At 47.6% G+C, this 20,107-nt stretch overlaps 1 protein-coding gene across 1 annotated transcript in view; it reads left to right on the top strand.

Annotated features, from left to right (window-relative positions):
* FAM117A (family with sequence similarity 117 member A) overlaps nucleotides 1-20,107 on the top strand; it is a 57,803-nt gene that overhangs the window by 13,272 nt on the left and 24,424 nt on the right. The window contains exon 2 of the mRNA XM_048518209.1: nucleotides 14,827-14,996. Coding sequence (XP_048374166.1) covers nucleotides 14,827-14,996 — 170 coding nt within the window. The remainder of the gene's footprint in view (nucleotides 1-14,826; nucleotides 14,997-20,107) is intronic.

Raw genomic sequence — 20,107 nt, 5'->3', positions numbered from 1 at the left:
GTGACCAGTGGTGGGATCCAAAAATTTTAGTAACAGGTTCCCTCACCAGCCCCCCCCCCCCGCAAAGGGGGCAGAGGCGTACCTAGGCAAACCTGAGCCCTGGGCAAAACCTGAGTTGGATGCCCCCCCCCAATGGGCAGCCACCCCACCACATTTTTTTTGCACCAGGTTCATTTCTAAATCATCATCACATTATAGAAAATGCCCCAACTGACAAATCTGAACACAGCAATGGTGAAACTCACAGGTTCTCTGATAGAGACTGGTGAGATAAAAGGTATGAAAGGCTGAGAATCAATGAATTGCAGTACCTGAAAGGGATTAACCCAGTTCAGGGAGTTACATTATTAGTCACAATTGCTTTATGGAACCTTCACGTTCAAAGGCAGTATGCCTCTCGGGGAGGCGAGGACGTGGAGATGGAAAAGCGGACCCAATTAGTAACCCCCTCTTGGCACACACAAATAATTAGTAACCCACTCTCGGGAACTGGTGAGAACCTGCTAGATCCCACCTCTGGCTGTGACGCAGACTGGTAAGCTGTAGTACCGCTCCGCTTGCAACCTGAGTTTGATCCCGCTGGAAGTTGGTTTCAGGTACCCGGCTCAAGGTTGGCTCGGCCTGCCCTCCTTCCAAGACCCAGCTTGCTTCCCCAGCAGACTAGTGGGGGAAGCAGTGGCAAACCATCCCATAAACATAACCTGCCTAGTAAACGCTGTCGTGTGACGTCCGCAATGACCCAGTGGTTGCCCAGGGCAGTACCTTTTCCTTTTACCTGCTTCCTTCCTCATTTCTGCCCCCTTTCTCTCTTCCAAATATTTATTTGCTTCTTCAAATGCATACTTGGAACAAGGGCAAGAATAATTGGAAAACTAGCAGCTAGTCTTGCGTAATAAGTGAGTGTGTGTGATCTGTCCTTCTGCCCCCGGCCTCTCTTCTAGGAAGAGGAAAATTATTTTGTTCCTTCCTTTTCAGCTTGCAAGATGGGGAGCATTTACTCTGGGATGTCCTGACCTGGATATCCCAGGCTGGCCTGATCTTGTCAGATCCAGGAAGCTAAGCAGGTTTGGCCTTGGTTAGTATTTGGATGGGAGACCACCAAAGAAGCCCTGGGTTGCTACACAGAAGAAGAGAAGTAGTATTTTGGATATATGTTCCGCTTTTCCTCAACCATAAGGAATCTCAAAGGGGACTTACAAGCTCCCCACAACAGACACCTTCTGAGGTAGGTGAGGCTGAGAGAGTTCCGAGAGAACTGTGACTAGCCCAAGGTCACCCAGCAGACTTGCCGTGGCGGAGTGGCGGAACAAACCTGGTTCACCAGATTAGAGTTTAATGCTTATATGGAGGAGCGGGAAAGTAACCTGTTTCTCTAGAGAAGAGTCCAGTTTTTCAATTTTCCTGGCAAGTTCTTTGGTGGGATTCCCAATATAGTCTTTGCATCCGTTTATAATTGGATTTTCAATATTTTTTTGGATTTGGGTACATGTTTCTTTCCAGAATTTTTTCACTCTTTTTTACAAGTCCACCCCAGGCAGTAAAACATTCCATATCCTTCTTGACATTTCCAACAGGTTCCTTTAAGATTGTTGTTCTTCTCGGCAGTATCTTTTGGAGTGATGTACCATCTGTAAAACATCTTATACCAGTTTTCCCTCAGCATTTGGCAAGTTGCGACTCTTGCCTTGAAGGCCATCTGGCGTTGCTGTATGCTGACTGCGTCTTGATGGGGGAAAAACCCCCTCGGAGATGCATAGACTGTTTTGTGTTGAGACACCCAGTGATGTTTAGGATGCCATTTTGGAAAGCGCGTATGTTGCCATCAACCATTGTGATATTCACCTGACCCATCTTCTTTGAAGAAGAAAAAGAAGAGGAGGAGTTTGGATTTATATCCCCCCTTTCTCTCCTGCAGGAGACTCAAAGGGGCTTACAATCTCCTTGCCCTTCCCCCCTCACAACAAACACCCTGTGAGGTAGGTGGGGCTGAGAGAGCTCCGAGAAGCTGTGACTAGCCCAAGGTCACCCAGCTGGTGTGTGTTGGAGTGCACAGGCTAATCTGAATTCCCCAGATATCCTCCACAGCTCAGGCGGCAGAGCTGGGAATCAAACCCGGTTCCTCCAGATTAGATACACGAGCTCTTAACCTCCTACACCACTGCTGCGAATTCAGACAGTGAATTGGGAGGAATGATTTTAGAACAGAATCCTAGAATCCACCTCCCACAACCTGTCTTCACTGAGGATATCACTCTCTTGGCCACAGCAGATCAGAGACCGCGATCATGGATCTAAACAGATGGAACTGAATGGAACTGCATAGAACTATAATCTGTTCGTTTATTACTCTTAGTTCTGTAAGCTACAGAAATCCCCCCACCACACACAACACACATACATACATACGCACATTCAGACGTTTGTAAGCTCCAGAGCACACATTTTCTGTGTGCTTTTAGTACCCTCCAGTGCTCTGGCTTCAAAACCAGGCGGCCTCCTCCGGTTTCTTTCCTTTGCAGATGGTTTAAATCTGGCTTTTTAAAAAATGTAGAGTTGAAAGGCCTACTAGGAGTTGTGCTCAAGCACTGGCAAGGCTAGCTGCTGCTCAATAAAAACAGCTTTACAGCTCCGTAGAGTTCGTCCTGCAGACCGATTATGAATCCACTGCTATATTTTCAAGCAGTAGATACCTAGCTGCAACAGGGCCTTCCGTAGGAGGGACTATAATCTTGCAAGAGGTGTTGATAGCAGCCTTTGCCTCCTTTCAGGAATTTCACTAAGAGGCTTGTGCATATCGGTTTTGTCTCCTCTGCAGTCCAGGATATGTGGAACTGGGCTGTGGGTCCTCCTTGGTAAAGATTCTGTGTGTACGCTCAGTGTGGTGTAGTGGTTAAGAGCAGGTGGATTCTAATCTAGAGAACTGGGTTTGATTCCCCACTCCTTTACCTGTGTGGCGGAGGCTTATCAGGTGAACCAGATGTGTTTTGGCACTCCTGCATTCCTGCTGGGTGACCTTTGGCTAGTCACAGTTCTTCAGAACTCTCTCAACCCTACCTACCTCACAAGGTGTCTGTTGTGGGGAAAGGAAGGGAAAGGAGCTTGAGCCCTCTGGGGATAGGCGGCCTATAAGTTTAATAAAATAAAAATAAATAAATAAAAATAAATAAGCCATCTTGAGTCTTCTTACAAACTACTCTTCATATTATTATTATTCTGTATTTTCTCAGTGCCTTGCATATTTCACGGCTGAGCCCAGGTATAGAAAAACACATTTGTCTATTATGTTTTTAGTCTTCTCTACTTCCAAGGAGCTCAGAACAGCCTAATTGTCCCTCTGTTTTTGCTCATGTGACAATCTGTTCAGGTGGGTCAACTGAGCCAGTGACATCTAGTGAGTTTTGTGGCTGAGCAGTCCCTCTGTTTTTGCTCATATGACAATCTGTTCAGGTGGTCAACTGAGCCAGTGACATCCAGTGAGTTTTGTGGCTGAGCAGTCCCTCTGTTTTTGCTCATATGACAATCTGTTCAGGTGGTCAACTGAGCCAGTGACATCCAGTGAGTTTTGTGGCTGAGCAGTCCCTCTGTTTTTGCTCATATGACAATCTGTTCAGGTGGGTCAACTGAGCCAGTGACATCCAGTGAGTTTTGTGGCTGAGCAGTCCCTCTGTTTTTGCTCATATGACAATCTGTTCAGGTGGGTCAACTGAGCCAGTGACATCCAGTGAGTTTTGTAGCTGAGCAGTCCCTCTGTTTTTGCTCATATGACAATCTGTTCAGGTGGGCCAACTGAGCCAGTGACATCCAGTGAGTTTTGTGGCTGAGCAGTGGCTTGAATGAAGATCTTCCCAGTCCTGATAGAACTACTACACCAAGAATAGCCCAACTGATTCCATTTCCAAATACAGCTCGGTCTTGTGGCATTCTCTTGCTCCCGGAGAGACCGGGCTGCTTTTAAGAACCAGGTAATAGTGAATAACCATTTTATGTGGTGGTTAAGAGCAGGTGGACACTAATCTGGAAAACAGGGCTTAATTCCCCACTCCTCTACGCGAGTGATAGACTCTAATCTGGTGAACCAAGTTGGATCCCCCACTCTTACACATGAAGCCTGCTACATGACCTTAGGCTAGTCACAGTTCTCTCAGAATTTTCTCAGCCTCACCTACCTCACCAGGTGTCTGTTGTGGGGAAAGGAAGGGAAGGCATTTGTAAGCCGCTTTCTCTACGTAAAGGTGGAGAAAAGCAGGGTACAAATCCAAACTCTTCTTCTTGTTCAGTTTGAACTATGAAGGCTTGCTGTCCAAAGAAAAGGCTCTTCTTCCTCCAACCCCAACTCCCGTGCTGCAGTCTGCAATGATGTGTTCGTAAGAACAAAACAAGAGCCAGCGTGGTATAGTGGGAAATAGAAGAAGATCTGGATTTATATCTCACCTTTCTCTCCTATAAGGAGATCCAAGGTGGCTTACAAGCTCCTTGCCCTTCCTCTTCCCACAACAGACATCTTGTGAGGTAGGTGGGGCTGAGAGAGTCCAGAGAGAACTGTGACTAGTCCAGGGGTCTGCAACCTGCGGCTCTCCAGATGTTCATGGACTCTCTCCTGCCAGCCTGACCAATTGGGAATTGTAGTCCATGAACATCTGGAGAGCCACAGGTTGCAGACCCCTGGGCTAGCCCAAGGTCACCCAGCAGGAATGTAGGAGTGTGGAAACACATCTGGTTCACCAGATAAGCCTCTACCACTCAGGTGGAGGAGTGGGGAATAAAATCTGGTGAACCAAATTAGAATCCACCTGCTCTTAACCACTACACCACGCTGGCTCTCATAGTGGCAGACTAATCTGGATATAATTCCCCACATCTCTAACTAATATCTCCAAAGGGTGATCACTACTGCACAGAGGATTATCGACTGCCCTCTCCCCTCCTTGGAAGAACTCTATAATTCCCGTAGCCTAAAGAAAGCCCAAAATATTCTGAGAGACCCGTCTCATCCAGCACACTCTCTTTTTGAACTGTTACCATCCGGCAGACGATACAGGTCTATCAAAACTAGGACAAAGAGGCTTAGAGACAGCTTCTCCTCTAGAGCTGTGGCTATGCTAAACTCCGTGGCTTCGTGTTGATGTGTTTGGGGCTGTGTAAAGATGGGTGGAGGAAGGGGAAAGTGAGGATGGGGTATGAGTCTGGAATTGTGTGCATCGAGGAATGCTGCTGTAAATTTTGTTGTGCGTGCACAATGACAATAAAATGCTTATGCTTATGCTTATCTGCTGGGTGATCCAGTCACAGTTCTCTCCAAACTTTACAAGCGCCTTATAGTAGCTAAGAGTAGCGGACTCTAACCTGAAGAATTGGGTTTGATTCCCTTCTACTCCGCATGAAGCCTGCTGGGTGACCATGGGCTAGTCACAGTTTTCTCAGAATTCTCTCAGCCACACAGAGGTAGGCAATGGCAAACCATCTCTAACCGTCTCGTGCCTTGAAAACCCTACAGGATCTCCATAAGCGGTGACTTTGCAGTGCATACACACAGAGAGGGGAATAAAATAGTCTCTAGGTAGAGTTACTAGCATAATGCCATACAAGGCTTCGGACTCCTGGTCCCAGCCGGCCGCTGACTCATTGTTCATAGATTCTTCTGGTCCCTGTTTGCTAAGTAGCTGATAGAAAGTCATTTATGGAAACTAACAAAGTGGGAAAATGAAAAATGGACGTGCGATGGATTGGCAGCCTTTCCCTTCCCACCAGGGCAAAGGAGAATTTCTTCCACTCCCTGGTTTATAGCATACTGTGGTGATATTTCACTTTTCAGGAAACTTGCTTTTAAGATGCAGTGACTCACCCAGCTCTAGCTGGGGTTTTTGGCTGGAGCCTCTCCATCAAATGCTTTGCTTGCTGCCTAGGTGCAGCAAGCCAGTCCAAGGGGGAAGCAAACAGTCTGTGCCCGTGTAGAAACCTTTGCAAAAAAAGAAAGAATGCTGGGCAGATTGGGTAGGTTTTTTGTGGGGTGGGGGAAGCCGGATGGGATGCGGATTGACAGATGGAACAGCCCGGGGCGTATTCTTGGCAGGGTGAAAACGTTTGGATGCCGAAGAGCAAAATTCCGCTCGGCGTCCGTGTGGGTGGACATAGCTGCGTGAAGCTGATGGAATAGAGCCTGGTATTGTGAACAACTGCTGCTCTTCTTCTGCCTGTAGCAAAGAGGCTCTCAGACAAAGTAACAAGAGAGTGCTTCTCTGTACGCCAAGCCATTTAGCATATTGTGGATGTATAAACTGTGGGATACGTTCATGGTTGGGCTCAAACTTGAGTTGCTTTGGCGTTCTACTCTCTTTGTGAGCCTGGTATGGATTGGAGTCCTCCAGGGGCTCAAGATAGCCACAGTTTAACCCTTTGTCTGCCTCCATAGCCAGCATTGTATAGTGGTCAAGAACAGGTGGATTCTAATCTGGAGAACTGGGGTTGATTCCCCACTCCTCCACCTGAGTGGCAAAGGCTTATCAGGTGAACCAGATGTGTTTCTGCACTCCTACATCCCTTCTGAGTGGGCTAGTCACAGTCCTCTCAGAACTCTCTCCGCCCCACCTACCTCACCAGGTGTCTGTTGTGGGGAGAGGAAGGGAAAGGAGCTTGTAAGCCACTTCGAGTCTCCTTACAGAAGAGAAAGGTGGGGTATAAATCCAAACTACTACTCCTCTTCCACTTCTTCCTCTTCTTCTGGTGTATGTCCTGCAGGTGTCAAAGATTCGGGTTATGTAGGTGGTAGTTCTAAAACATCACTCTACACAAGCAGGAGATTGCAGTGTGCTTAATTTCCTAGCCAATTACCTGTAGATCAGCAGAACACAGTCTGTAGGGTGTAGATATCCACAGTGTGCCCATTTCCTGTATGAACTTCAGGCAAAGTTTGCAATCTGTGTTGGGATCAGCACACTCTTCATATGGTTGCATAGTGTGGCTGTCTCTGTTTTTCACATGCTGTGAGCCCAACAGAAGCCAGTAAGGTAGCTGTCCTTTGAACTGCAGCGTCAGTAGTTAGAGTGGTTAGAGTGTCAGACTGGGAGAGCCTGGTTCGAATCCCCACTCAGCCACAAAAGTTCACTGGGTGACCTTGGGCTGGTCACACTCAGTCTGATGTCCTTCACTGAGCTGTTGTGAGGATAAAACAGAGGAGAGTAGAATGACATAAGCAGGTTTGCGTCCTCACTTGGGGGACAGCATCAAGTCAATTAAAAGAAAACCCCTAATATTAATCAAGTAAATTAGAAGAAAACCCCTAAAATTAATCAAGTCAATTAGAAGAAAAACCCTAAGATTACTCAAGTCAATTAAAAGAAAAACCCTAAGATTAATCAAGTCAGCCTCAAGGGAAAGAGCATTCTACAGGTGAGGAGCCACCACTGAAAAAGCCCTGCTGCCTGCCTTACCTCTGAAGGAGGGGGCACAGAGGGCAGGGCTTGGGAGGAAGATTGTAGTTGGCAATTGGAACAGTGTGAGTGGAGGGAGTCCTGTATACATCCCAGAGTGGAATGCTTCACAGCAATATCTTTTTAAACAAATCTTGGGCTCATAAAGGAGGTTTACAAGTGAGAGGAAACTTGCAACAGTAAACTGCTCTTAACAGCACAGTCTCCCCCCACCCCCACCCCTCACAGTACACTAAGCAACCTCCCTTGAGTTACTAAAAAATGTGGTCAACTCTGCCCAGTAGGTTTGATCTTTTAAATCCGGTTTTATTGAAACTAGCTGTTCTCATTACTCCATGACGTGTGGTTGCTGTTATATTTGCACTTGTATATTGGTGCAGTTCGACAAGGAAACTTAAAATTATTCAAAGCACGGCCCATAATTGCAGGGAATGGTAAATGAAAGACACCACAGCAGCTTGGCTGGATTCCCCTAACGTTGCAAACCATACTTGATCGTGAAAGTTTTCACCAGCTTCCCAAGTATCGTCAGCAAAGGAGCATTGTGGGCTTTGTGTTTTGGGGTTGTCATTGGTAATGTTTGGATGCAGCTCAGAGAGAGTTGGGTCCAAACCTGCGGTTCTGATGGGAATGTCACATTTCTTGGCAGAGGGAGGTAGCAGGTTTTGCAGGTTCCTTTCTTGCAGTACAAACTGCCACTTGCTCCCTGCTGCTGTTTATGATCACCAGAAGCATAATTGCAGGGGGGTCAGCACGCTGCAGTGGAGGAAGGGGTAGGAGTCCTCTTCCATGACCTGAATTCTGCTTGAGATCCAGCATAGTGCAGTGGTTCAGGTGCACGCTAATCTGGGGAACTGGGTTTGATTCCCCGCTTTGCCACTTGAGCTGTGGAGGCTTATCTGGTGAACTAGATTAGTTTGTGCACTCCAACACAAGCCAGCTGGGTGACCTTGGCCTAGTCACAGCTCTCTCAGCCCCACCTACCTCACAAGGTGTTGTGGGGAGAGAAAGAGAAAGGAGCTTGTAAGCCCCCTTGAGTCTCCTTACAGGAGAGAAAGGGAGATATAAATCCAAACTACTACTACCACTCTTCCTCCTCCTCCTCCTCCTCCTCCTCCTCCTCCTCCTCCTCCTCTTCCTCTTCCTCTTCCTCTTCTTCTTCTTCTTCTTCTATAGCTTTTCAGAACCTTGTTCTAAAACGAATTTCAGTCATTCCAGAAGATTAAACGCTGCGTTGGAATTTTTCCCTAGCAATTAAAAAAAATCTGGAAGAAAAGTGTCATCCCAAATCTGGACCTTTACATCTCTGTCTGAAAGTATGAATTTGTAGTGAATGTCCCCCACCCCGCTGCCAATCTTCCCATTTTGTTTTTGCTACTAGCAGATCGAAAGAAGGGGATTTAAAAAGGGGGGAGAGCTGAACTGAAGATGTGGAGGCAGCCGGTCAGACTGGTGACTTGAAATAGGGAACTGCTCTTATCTTGGTGAGGTGCATCAGAATTCGACATGACCTAGCAGATGGCAACCCCCTAGGTAGGGATCAGAGCTTGGAGCGGTCCCAGGATCTGCAGGTGGGGTTCAACTGGGCTGGTCCCAGGCTAATGGGTAAGGATGATAATGGAGCTGCTCTGTAAACAGGATGCTCCACCCTGCTTCTCCCACTAGCCATCTTTGTCTTGCAGAGAGCATTGTTTTTGCTGCCTTGGGTATATTTTTAGGCAGCAGCGCTCTGACGCAGGGAGGGCTGCTTCAGCTGTGCTGCAGATCTGCGTCCTTTTTAGATCTTCCGCCACGGGTTTCTCAGATGCCTTGAATGTGAACAACGCAAGTGGAGCAGGGATGGAATACAGCAAGGGTTGAGTTTGGCCCCAGGGTAGTGGGCTGTGGGGGTCTTCCTTGACGTTGTGCAAGCAGCCTTTGGCGATAAGTAGCCGCAGCTCCCCTGGCTGAAAAGGCGAGCTCAGGTCCGAGGTCTTGTTGGGGAATTGCGCAACTAACATATGCCTCAAATAGACACAGATGTGCCGTCAACAACCAGACAAGGGAGGCTTTAAATAACCGCTGCGCTCCTATGAGTCAAGCACCCTGGATCAGAGCAGCCAGATATCATCTTGGCAATATGCCAGGAGATCGTTGCTTTGGTTATGATGATTGCATATTAATCTGCATGTAAATTAAAAGCAAACAATCTTCTGCCTTGGGCATCGGCTGGTATTTTCCTTGACGTGGATGTGCCAGCTAAAAGCATAAGGAGCCGAGTGCCAAGAAAATGCTTGCTTCAGAGCTTGCTGCCTTCAGCTGTGAACTTGCTGGGTGGTTTTGAGGAAGCTTCTCTTTCAGTCTTTCTCACCCCGCTTGCATGGCCTGTCTTACAGGGGTGTTGTGTTACTGAAAAAGCAATTGTAAACCACTGTTGTATTCTGAGTTGGATTGGATAGGGTTTTATCTCCTTGAGGGCGCCAAGGTGCGCTATCTGGGAATCCTCCCGAGCTCAACTTTGATCTTGGGTATTAAGGTGATGTCAAGAACATGTGCCTTACAGTTCAAAGACTGCTCATGACCCAGGATATCCAAAGAAAAAGAGTTGGATCTATATCCCCCCTTTCTCTCCTATAGGAGACTCAAGGGGGCTTACAAACTCCTTTCCCGTTCCCCTTCACAACAAAGACCCTGTGAGGTAGGTGCGGCTTAGAGAGCTCAGAAAAACTGAAACTGGCGTGTGTTGGAGTGCACAGGCTAATCTGAATTCCCCAGATAAGCCTCCACAGCTCAAGCGGCAGAGCGGGGAATCAAACCAGGTTCCTCCAGATTAGAGTGCACCTGCTCTTAACCACTTTCCTTCTCCAACACTACCACATCTACTACCACATCTAAGTCTCTCCTGCCTTAAAAAGTTGAGTGATTGGTTTCATGAGGCAGGGCCTTAATGGTGGTGGTACTAAGACTGTGACATTCCCTCCCCTAAGAAGTTTGTATGGGACCATCTCTTATAGTCTTCTGCAGGGTAGTTTAAACAGTTCTGTTTAGGGAGTCTTCGGCTGTGACTCCAGCTATGACGGGTTGTTGTAGCGTTGTTGGTAAATGGAGATCCTGTTTTATAACCCCGTCGGTCTTTACTACCATGCTCTTCTGGTCTTTTAACGCTTTGATTTGTATTTTGAGTTTTCAAGTGCCATCTGAAATTAGTTCTTGTTGTTGGAAACTACTTCAAAAGCCCTGAGACCAGAAAAACCAGGGAAGAAAGCATTTTAAGAAGAATAAAATGACTTAAAATTAGATAGTGTTGCTCGCTTGTTGGGCCATGACAGATACAGCATCCTCCTACAATGTAGGCAGCTTTCTCTGAAGGAACGCCCTCTGCCAGTGCGCAAAAGTGATGCCTCCTGGATTCTTTCCCAGCTGCTGCTACACCGAGGGGGTGGAAAAAAGCTGGGGCCACTTCTTTAATGTAGAAACGAGAAGCCGGTTAATTTCAGTTTTTCAGCAGACTGGGCTTATTTTTAAAAAATTTGTTTTAAAGGCTGCCTTTCTCCATGCGGGCTTAGGTCTGCATATGTCAATAACAATAAAAGCTAAGAAGTCCACTGTATCTTGGTGCCGTAGACTCCACTAAGGAATAACGGATAAATTAAAACCGTACCCCTTAAAAGAAGAAGAGTTTGGATTTATACCTCAGCTTTCTCTCCTGTAAGGAAACTCAAGGTGGTTTACAAGCTCCTTTCCCTTCCTCTCCCCACAGCAGACACCTTGTCAGGTAGGTGGGACTGAGAGAGTTCTGAGAGAACTGTGGATGATTGACAAAGTGGAGAAACAAATGATTGGTGGTTAAACATCAGAGGTCCTCACGTGAGTGAAATCTAGATGTTCTAATCATCTTTTACTCTGATCTGTTGAACCAGATGTGTTTCCGCACTCCTACATTCCTGCTGGGTGACCTTGGGTGACAGTTCTCTCAGAACTCTCTCAGCCCCACCTACCTCACAAGGTGTTTGTTGTGGGGGGGAGGGAAAGGAGCTTGTAAGCCCCCTTGAGTCTCCTTACAGGACAGAAAGGTGGAGTATAAATCCAAACTCTTCTTTTCTTCCTCCTCCTCCTCCTGATGCTAAAAATAGTGGGTATACAATGAATTGATGGATGAGGGTCCCTAGCTTTGTAAGTGAAGTTTATGCAGAAGGTTCTAGTGTCCGTTGCTGGCAATAGGCCTGGTCAATACCCTAGAAATTTGGTAACATTCGGATTCTGATTTATTCGGGCATAAAATTATCTGTATGCCCAAATAAGACAAATAACATATTCAAATACACCTGAATATTTGTGTATACCTGAAAAATTTGGGTCCATCTGATTTTTTCGTATTTTTTGGTGTTTGTTCGTGTTTTGACCTGCAGGAGGCGCATTTTTAAAGCTAGCGGCACCAAAATTTCAAGATCCTTTCAAAATTTCACCCAAGTTTGGTGAAGTTTGGTTTAGGGGGGCCACAGTTATGGACTCTCAAAGGGGTAGCCCCCATCTCCTGTTAGCCTCCATTGGAAAGAAAATGTGCCCCCTGAAGGCTGAAACAAAAAAACACGCAAACCCCCCCCCCAAATACCTTGCATTCAGGTTCGTTCATATTCGGGCAGGACATATTCGGCTGTTTTTGGCACAAATGTGCCCGAATTCACCCAGATTCGGGCCGAATCCAGTATTTGTTGCACCTGAATCTCCAAGCCTAGTTAGCAATTTAGAAAGGATCAAAGAGATTAAAATCTGGAAAGCTGTCTGGGCATTAGCTCTCCCAGATGTTGGGCAGAAAAAGCAAAACAAGACCAAGGGTGTGTATTTGAGTTTGTCGGCTTCATATTACATTGCCACTTCAAGCTGCCAAGATAATCCCTATTAATTTACATGCAATGCTTATCAGGGTTATTGGAGGAACAAATATTAAAGAATTCACTGCACAAGTTATTTTTGAACACTGATGCTGATTTCCAAGGGAGGTCAAATTGCGTGCCTGATTCTTTGGTTGCTCAGACAATCATGTGTGGATGAAAACAGTGGTTGAATGTTCTGGGTGACTTGGTAGGTAGTAGGTGAATCAACATAAGTGAACTCACTACTGGGTCTTCTTGCACACGGGATGCTGAAATCCCTGAAAACTTGGAAGCTTCCTGGTTCACCTCTGCTTATTTGAACAAACAGCGCTTGATTATTGCAGTGAGTGAGTAGTGTAGTGGTTAAGAGCAGGTGGATTCTAATCTGGAGAGCCGGGTTCGATTCCCCACTCTTCCACCTGAGTGGCAGAGGCTTATCTGGTGAACCAGATGTGTTTCCGCACTCCTACATTCCTGCTGGGTGACCTTGGGCTAGTCACAGTTCTCTCAGAACTCTCAGCCCCACCTACTTCACAAGGTGTCGGGAGAGGAAAAGAAAGGAGCTTGTAAGCCACCTTGAGTCTCCTTACAGGAGAGAAAGATGGGATATAAACCCAAACTCCTACTCCTCTTCTTCTTCCACAACAAGAATGAGTACACCTTTTACGAGAATTGTTACCCTGAAGAAACTTTTAGAGGGCTGTGACTCTGTTCCCGGTTGGCTGTAGATGCTTATCAGCATGCATACTAACTCAGCAAAATTTGTGATAATAATGCAACCCTCATGTGCCACATTCTGTCAATTTGACATGGAGGGACTGATCTGTGTACTTTTGTGCCGTCCCTGTTCTATGCAGGTCACCGGATCAAAGTACCATAAGGCCAAGATCCTTTCAACTCATTAACAGCTGCATTGCTGAGAACGCAGACACCACCACCTCCCTTAACTATGTAATTTAAAAAACTGTCTCAGCATGTAGAAAACATGTTCTTAATGGTCTTTCTTTGCATGTATTGCCTTAACTTTAAATCGGTTCACCCTTATGTAACCATCAAAGAGTATAATTACCTTTTAATTTGAGCTGTGAATGATTGCTGTTCAGCCATTCATAACTTAATTGTGTCGAGTCTACCCAACAAAGGGCCATTTTGGTTTCTCCTCTCGCCCCCCGATGCTTCTGCTCTAGCCAACATCTGGATTCCAATTATTGAGGGCAAAATGCCCAGGGAAAACCATACCCTAACGCTATACTTTATTTATTTATCATATTTATATACCGCCCTCCCCCAAAGGCTTTAAATTATACATTGCAAACGATGTGTTCTTCGGCTGGGTACGTTTGTTGTGCAGTTGTCTTTCTGGTCCTCGGCATGGTTTTGTGAAGGAGGTGAAATTTAGAGATGTTGGTGAGGACAACTCCCTCTTGGTCTTTGTGTAGGTTTAATTTGATGTACCACTCAACTCTGGAGCCCTGTTCTTGGTGCCAGGGCTTAAGCCAAAAAAAAACGTTTAAGTGCTGCAAAGCACACGTAGGCCCCTTCCGCACATGCAGAATAATGCACATTCAATCCTCTTTCACAATTGCTTGCAAGTGGATCTTGGTATTCCACACAGTAAAATCCAGCTTCAAAGTGGATTGGAAGTGCATTATTCTGCGTGTGCGGAAGGCGCCACAGTGTGCCTTTTCTTTACTGCACCGAGTTAATCTAGTTCTGGAGCAAAGTTTTCAGCCCATACTTCACGCTTAGCCAAGTACAAAAAGGGTTAAAGCAGAGGTGGGATCCCGCAGGTTTTCACAGGTTCCCGAGAGTAGGTTACTAATTATTTGTGTGTGCCGAGAGGGGGTTACTAATTGGTGATTTTGCCACGTGATTTTTGCCTTAGTTACGCCCCTCCTCTCAGCAGTAGCGCGCAGAACTTGAAGCAGTCTAGCAGGAGGTGCGTGGCAGGCTGCGTGCATTCGTTTCCCGCCCAAGGACTGGCACAGCGGCTGCGTCCTTGCCACAGTCCCGCCCAGGAATGCCCCGTCCCCGGAATGCCCGCTCCCGCCCCCATCGTGCCCCGCCCAGCCCCATTGGCGCTACACCACAGTTTGAATCCCATCACCATGGGAACCTGTTACTAAAATTTTTGGATCCCACCACTGGGTTAAAGATTACTTTCTCAAGGCCACCACCTAACCAATTGGCTCTGGGGTTGGTTTCTCGAGCCGCTTCTCGTGTTCAAGTACAGGAATCGGCACTCCTTGGACATGGGAGTTGTGTCAGTTGCGAAAGCTTGGGTGCAGGCTGCTGCTCCAAAACACAAATCAGACAATCTATCCTTCCCTGTATTTTAAGGGAAAAACAATCATGCATGAATGGCACTTGGCAGGGACTGGAAAAAAAAACATGTATTAATTTGCTATCAAGTCATTACCCCCACCTCTGTTAGTCATTTGAAGGCGGGGGGCTGTGGGAAGAAACAAATTGCTGCAGGAAGGGTCTTGATAGTGTTCCCGGGGCCCCCAAGTTTCTTACTTCTCTTTCTCCTCCATTCTGCCCAGCCAGTGTTCCTTGTGCTGCTGGTCCTACCGAGAAGGCCTCCAGGAATAGACCTCCCAGGGTGAAGCGTACCTCTTCCTTGGACACCGTTCTCGGATCGTACCTCCTTGGTCAATGGCCTCGGGATGCTGAAGGAGCAGCTGTCTCGCATATGAGTGACAAATCTACACAGGTACTAGAGCTACCTGTTTTTAAAAAGGGGTCTGGGGGGCTTATGGGGCACGGGGATGGGGGAGATGGGTTCCAGAGTTGCAGTGATGGTTGCTGGAGAAAAGAAGTCACTTAAAGTGCAGGCTGCTGTGGATGTAGCATATCTTGATTTCAGTGAGGTCTTTGACAAGGTGCCCCATGATATTCTTGCAAGCAAGCAAGTAAAAGAGAGCCAGCGTGGTACAGTGGTTAAGAGCAGGTGCACTCTAATCTGGAGAACCGGGTTTGATTCCCTGCTCGGCCACTTGAGCTGTGGAGGCTTATCTGGTGAACCAGATTAGCTTGTGCACTCCAACACATGCCAGCTGGGTGAACTTGGGCTAGTCACAGTTCTTTGGTGCTCACTCAACCTCACCCACCTCACAGGGTGTTTGTTGGCGGGGGGGGGGGTTGAAGGGAAAGGAGTTTGTAAGCCCCTTTGAGTCTCCTTACAGAAGAGAAAGGGGGTGATATAAATCCAAACTCTTCTTCTAAAATGTGAGCTAGACAATGCTACTGTTAGTTGGATTTGTAATTGGTTGACTGACCAAACCCAAAGGATGCTCACTTGTCTTCATCCTGGAGACAGGTGACTAGTGGGGTGCCACATGGTTCTGTCCTGGGCCTAGTGTAGTCATGGCGAACCTATGGCACGGGTGCCAGAGGTGGCACTCGGAGCCCTCTCTGTGGGCACGCGCCCACAGAGTTCATCATGTGGGGGGCAGAAAATCATCCCCCCACATACACACACATCTAGGCTGGCCTGGGCCACTGAGCACGACGTGCGTGCACCGCGGTGAGCTGGGAGGACTCGGCTAGCAGGCCTGGTGCCTGTGCTCCAGGTGGCTGCTGCCTGAGGGAGGGAGGGGGGGGCAGAGGAGACAGAGATACTAGAGAGGCACAGAGCAGTGCGCGCGGGATTTGCTGGAGGCTAGAGCAGGCTGGCCCCTGCTTGGACAGGTGGGGCGGAGCCGTGGAGGAAGAGGGAGCCAAACTTTTTTTCTAAACTAAAACCTCAGCATTCAGGTTAAATTGCTGGGTTGGCACTTTGCGATAAATAAGTGGGGTTTGGGTTGCAATTTGGGCACTCGGTTTCAGAAAGGTTCGCCATCACTGGCCTAGTGCTATTCAATATTTTTATCGACTTGGATGATAGAATAGAAAGCATGCTAGTCAGATTTGCAGATGACACCAAAATAGGAGCAGTAGCTAATACAGAGGACAGGGCCAAAATTCAAAATGACCCGGACAGATTAGAGAGCTGGGCCAAAACAAACAAAATGAATTTCAACAGAGATCCATGTAAGGTACTACACTTAGACAGAACAAATGAAATGCACAGATACAACACGGGAGACACCTGACTTGACAACAGCACACATAAAAGGGATCTGGGAGTCTTGGTAGACCACAAACCGAACATGATGCAGCAGTACAGTGCAGGAACCCAGAAAGCCAGTGTGATTCTGGGCTGCATCAACAGTAGTATAGTGTCTAGACCAGGGGTATGCCACCTGCGGCTCTCCAGATGTTCATGGACTACAAATCCCATCAGCCCCTGCCAGCATGGCCAATTGGCTGATGGGAATTGTAGTCCATGAACATCCGGAGAGCCGCAGGTTGCAGACCCCTGGTCTAGACTGAGGGATGTAATGATACCACTATTTTCTGCACTGGTCAGATCTCAGCTAGAATACTATGTCCAGTTCTGGGCACCACAATTCAAGAAGGATATTGACAAGCTGTCTATTGTGGGGAGAGGAAGGGAAGGATTTGTAAGCCACTTTGAGACTCCTTACGAATGAGAAAAGTATGTTAGGCTTGGACTACTAAGGCTTGGAGGTGAAAGGGCAACTCATCCTCACGATGACCTCCTGCAGCCTGTGGTCGAGTCAGACCTCCTTCTCGTAGTGACCACTGCAAGCGAGTATGCAGTGGACCTTCTAATTGGTTGGGTCTTTGGGGCGCAGGGCAAGTTAACAGTAATGCTGAAATATCCCATTACTATGCAGATCATCTGTGTTGATTCTTTGTGATGCAACCAGTATGAGGGTTCGTCGAGGTGATTTACAAAATAGCATAAGTGAGAGATGGATTCTGGCCATCTTCATTGACTCCAAAATACAGATGACTTTTTTAATATATGAGAAATAAATAGTAAACAGACACGGACTCAGTCCAGACATAATGCAAAACCGTGGTTTATTTTGAAAAGGAGCAGCCGTGGTGTAGTGGTTAAGACCAGGTGTACTCTAATCTGGAGGAACTGGGTTTGATTCCCAGCTCTGCTGCCTGAGCTGTGGAGGCTTATCTGGGGAATTCAGATTAGCCTGTGCACTGCAACACATGTCAGCTGGGTGACCTTGGGCTAGTCACAGTTCCTCTGAGCTCTCTCAGCCCCACCTACCTCACAGGGTGTTTGTTTTGAGAGGGGAAGGGCAAGGAGATTGTAAGCCCCTTTGAGTCTCCTGCAGGAGAGAAAGGGGGGGATATAAAAATCCAACTCTTCTTCTTCTTCTAACTGCATGGCTAGCTTGGGGAACCAGGATTGTGCTCACAGAAGATCACTCAAATCCTTGTGGGCCTCAGGTAATGCTGGTTTCAATGCCTTTGATCTGTTGAGGAGTCTCCAGCAGGGTGGTGTGTGAGGGTGATTCTGGGGAACAAGCCAACCCTAGATGAGACTCTCTTTGTTGCCTTCCTTTCCCATCCAAGTACTGACCAGGGCTGACACTCCTTCCAGCATGGTGTCGTGGTTAAGAGCAGGTGGATTCTAATCTGGAAAACCGGGTTTGATTTCGCACCCCTCCACCTGAGTGGCAGAAGCTTATCTGGTGAACCGGATATGTTTCCATACTCCTATGTTCCTCCTGTATGACCTTGGGCTAGTCACAGTTCTTTCAGAACTCTCTCAGCCCCACATTCCTCACAAGGTATCTGTTGTGGGGAGAGGGAGGGAAAAGGAGATTGTAAGCCACCTTGAGTCTCCTTACAGGAGAGAAAGGTGGGGTATAAATCCAACCTCTTCTTCTTCTTCTCTTCCAAAATCTGATGATATTGTGCTAGTCTGGGCTATGCACATCCGGGCAGTGGAAACTAACCTTGGTTAATAAACTAACTTCATTTCTTGTTTTCAAATCCTCGTTTAGTGAACTTTAACTAACTGACGGGGTGTAGCGGTGAAAGGGTTGGACTAGGTACAGTGGTGGTGAACCTTTGGCACTCCAGATGTTATGGACTACAATTCCCATCAGCCCCTGCCAGCATGGCCAATCGGTCATGCTGGCAGGGGCTGATGGGAATTGTAGTCCATAACATCTGGAGTGCCAAAGGTTCGCCACCACGGGACTAGGATCTGAGGAACCCAAGTTCGAATCCCCACTCTGCCATGGAAACCTGCTAGGTGACCTTGGGCCGATCACCCACTCTCAACCTCGACCTTAGCTGATATTTAAAAGGGAGACCTCCAAGGGATACCAGGGGAGTGGCACGGAGGCAGGCAAATGGCAAAGCATCCCTAAAACTACTCCCACTTTGGAACCCTAAAAGGTCACCATAAATCAGCTGTCTTGACTGCAAAGAAACAAAAATAAAATCTAACTATCATGAGTGGAATGCCGTGCATTTGTACATGCTCGCTAATCATAGTTAATGTGAATTATACCGTGGCTTTGCACAGTGGTAGGATCCAAAAATTTTAGTAACAGGTTCCCATGGTGGTGGGATTCAAACAGTGGCGTAGCGCCAATGGGGCTGGGCGGGGCACGATGGGGGCACGGCTGGGCATTCCGGGGGCAGGGCATTCCTGGGCGGGGCTGTGGCAAGGACACAGCTGCTGTGCCGGTCCTTGGGCGGGAAACTAATGCACGCAGGCGCAGGCTGCCACGCACGCTGGTGCACCTCCTGCTAGACTGCTTCAAGTTCTGCGTGCTACTGCTGAGGGGAGGGGCGTAACTAAGGCAAAAATCACGTGGCAAAATCACCAATTAGTAACCCCCTCTCAGCACACACAAATAATTTGTAACCTACTTTCGGGAACTTGTGAGAACCTGCTGGATCCCACCTCTAGCTTTGCATTATGTCTGCAGTGAGCCATAGCATAAATGGTGTGTGTGTGTGTGTGTGGGGGGGGGGGATTTTTAAGGAATAAAACCACAAAATGAGAATCATGCACTTTACAGTGAAAGAAGCACATAGGACACTTTTGCACATGCAGAAAAAATGCACTTTCGATCCACTTTCAATGCACTTTGCAGCTGGGTTTTACTGTGCGGAAGAGCCAAATCCCCTTGCAAACAATTGTCAGAGTTCATTGAAAGTACATTATTCCATGTGTGCAAAAGTGCCCATAGGGACACCCAAGGCAGCCACGTGCAGGCAATCCACGTGCAGAAATTATTTTACCCGGTAAATCTGCTGTGCTGCCTACGGGGAACCGGCTGAGTCGCACAAGCTGGCGAAGCCCCTGAGCCCTCTCTCTGCAGGAGCCCCCATGGAAAAGCTTCTTCATTTTGGGGCAACAGTTCTTTGGATCTGAGCCAATCAAATCACATCCTGAAAAGAAACCTTATAGGCCTTGTGTCTGTTTGCAATTGTCTCGTAAAGCCAAACGTGGGTTTTTCCTTGGGGGAGAGAGGGGGAGAGGCTTGGACTTTTGCCCTTCTGTGACATCATATTTGTGCAGAACCCCTGTGTCAATCTCAGTCTTTAAACTCTGTCCAAGTTCTTTCATCTCTCCTCCCCCGAACTGCCCAAGAGTGCTCCCATGGTATCAAACTCTGGCCTCTTTGTCTGTAGCTTTCTAGGAAGGCCTTTCCTGTTGGGCTCCTGCTGCTTTGAGGCAGGACTTGAATTTCCTTGGCTTCGCAGCGGAGGCAGCTGGCCTTTAGCGCTCTCCTCCTGGAATGGGCTCGGTGCTAGAGGCCTTTTCAACTCCACTCCCTGCTCCGGGCCAGAAACCCTTATATAATGTGCACGGGCTGGGTGCCATGCACTGCTTTCAGAAGGAGGGTTCGGCTTTGGAGGAGGCGGCTCAGCACGAGGCATCTGTGTGCTCCCGGATGGAGTGGGAAGACCTGAGCCCTCGAGGAACTC

Source organism: Sphaerodactylus townsendi, linkage group LG15, assembly GCF_021028975.2.
Source record: "Sphaerodactylus townsendi isolate TG3544 linkage group LG15, MPM_Stown_v2.3, whole genome shotgun sequence".
Classification (NCBI taxonomy): Eukaryota; Metazoa; Chordata; class Lepidosauria; order Squamata; family Sphaerodactylidae; genus Sphaerodactylus; species Sphaerodactylus townsendi.
Note: the sequence above shows the minus strand (reverse complement) of the source record. Positions and strands in the feature narration are given on the sequence as shown.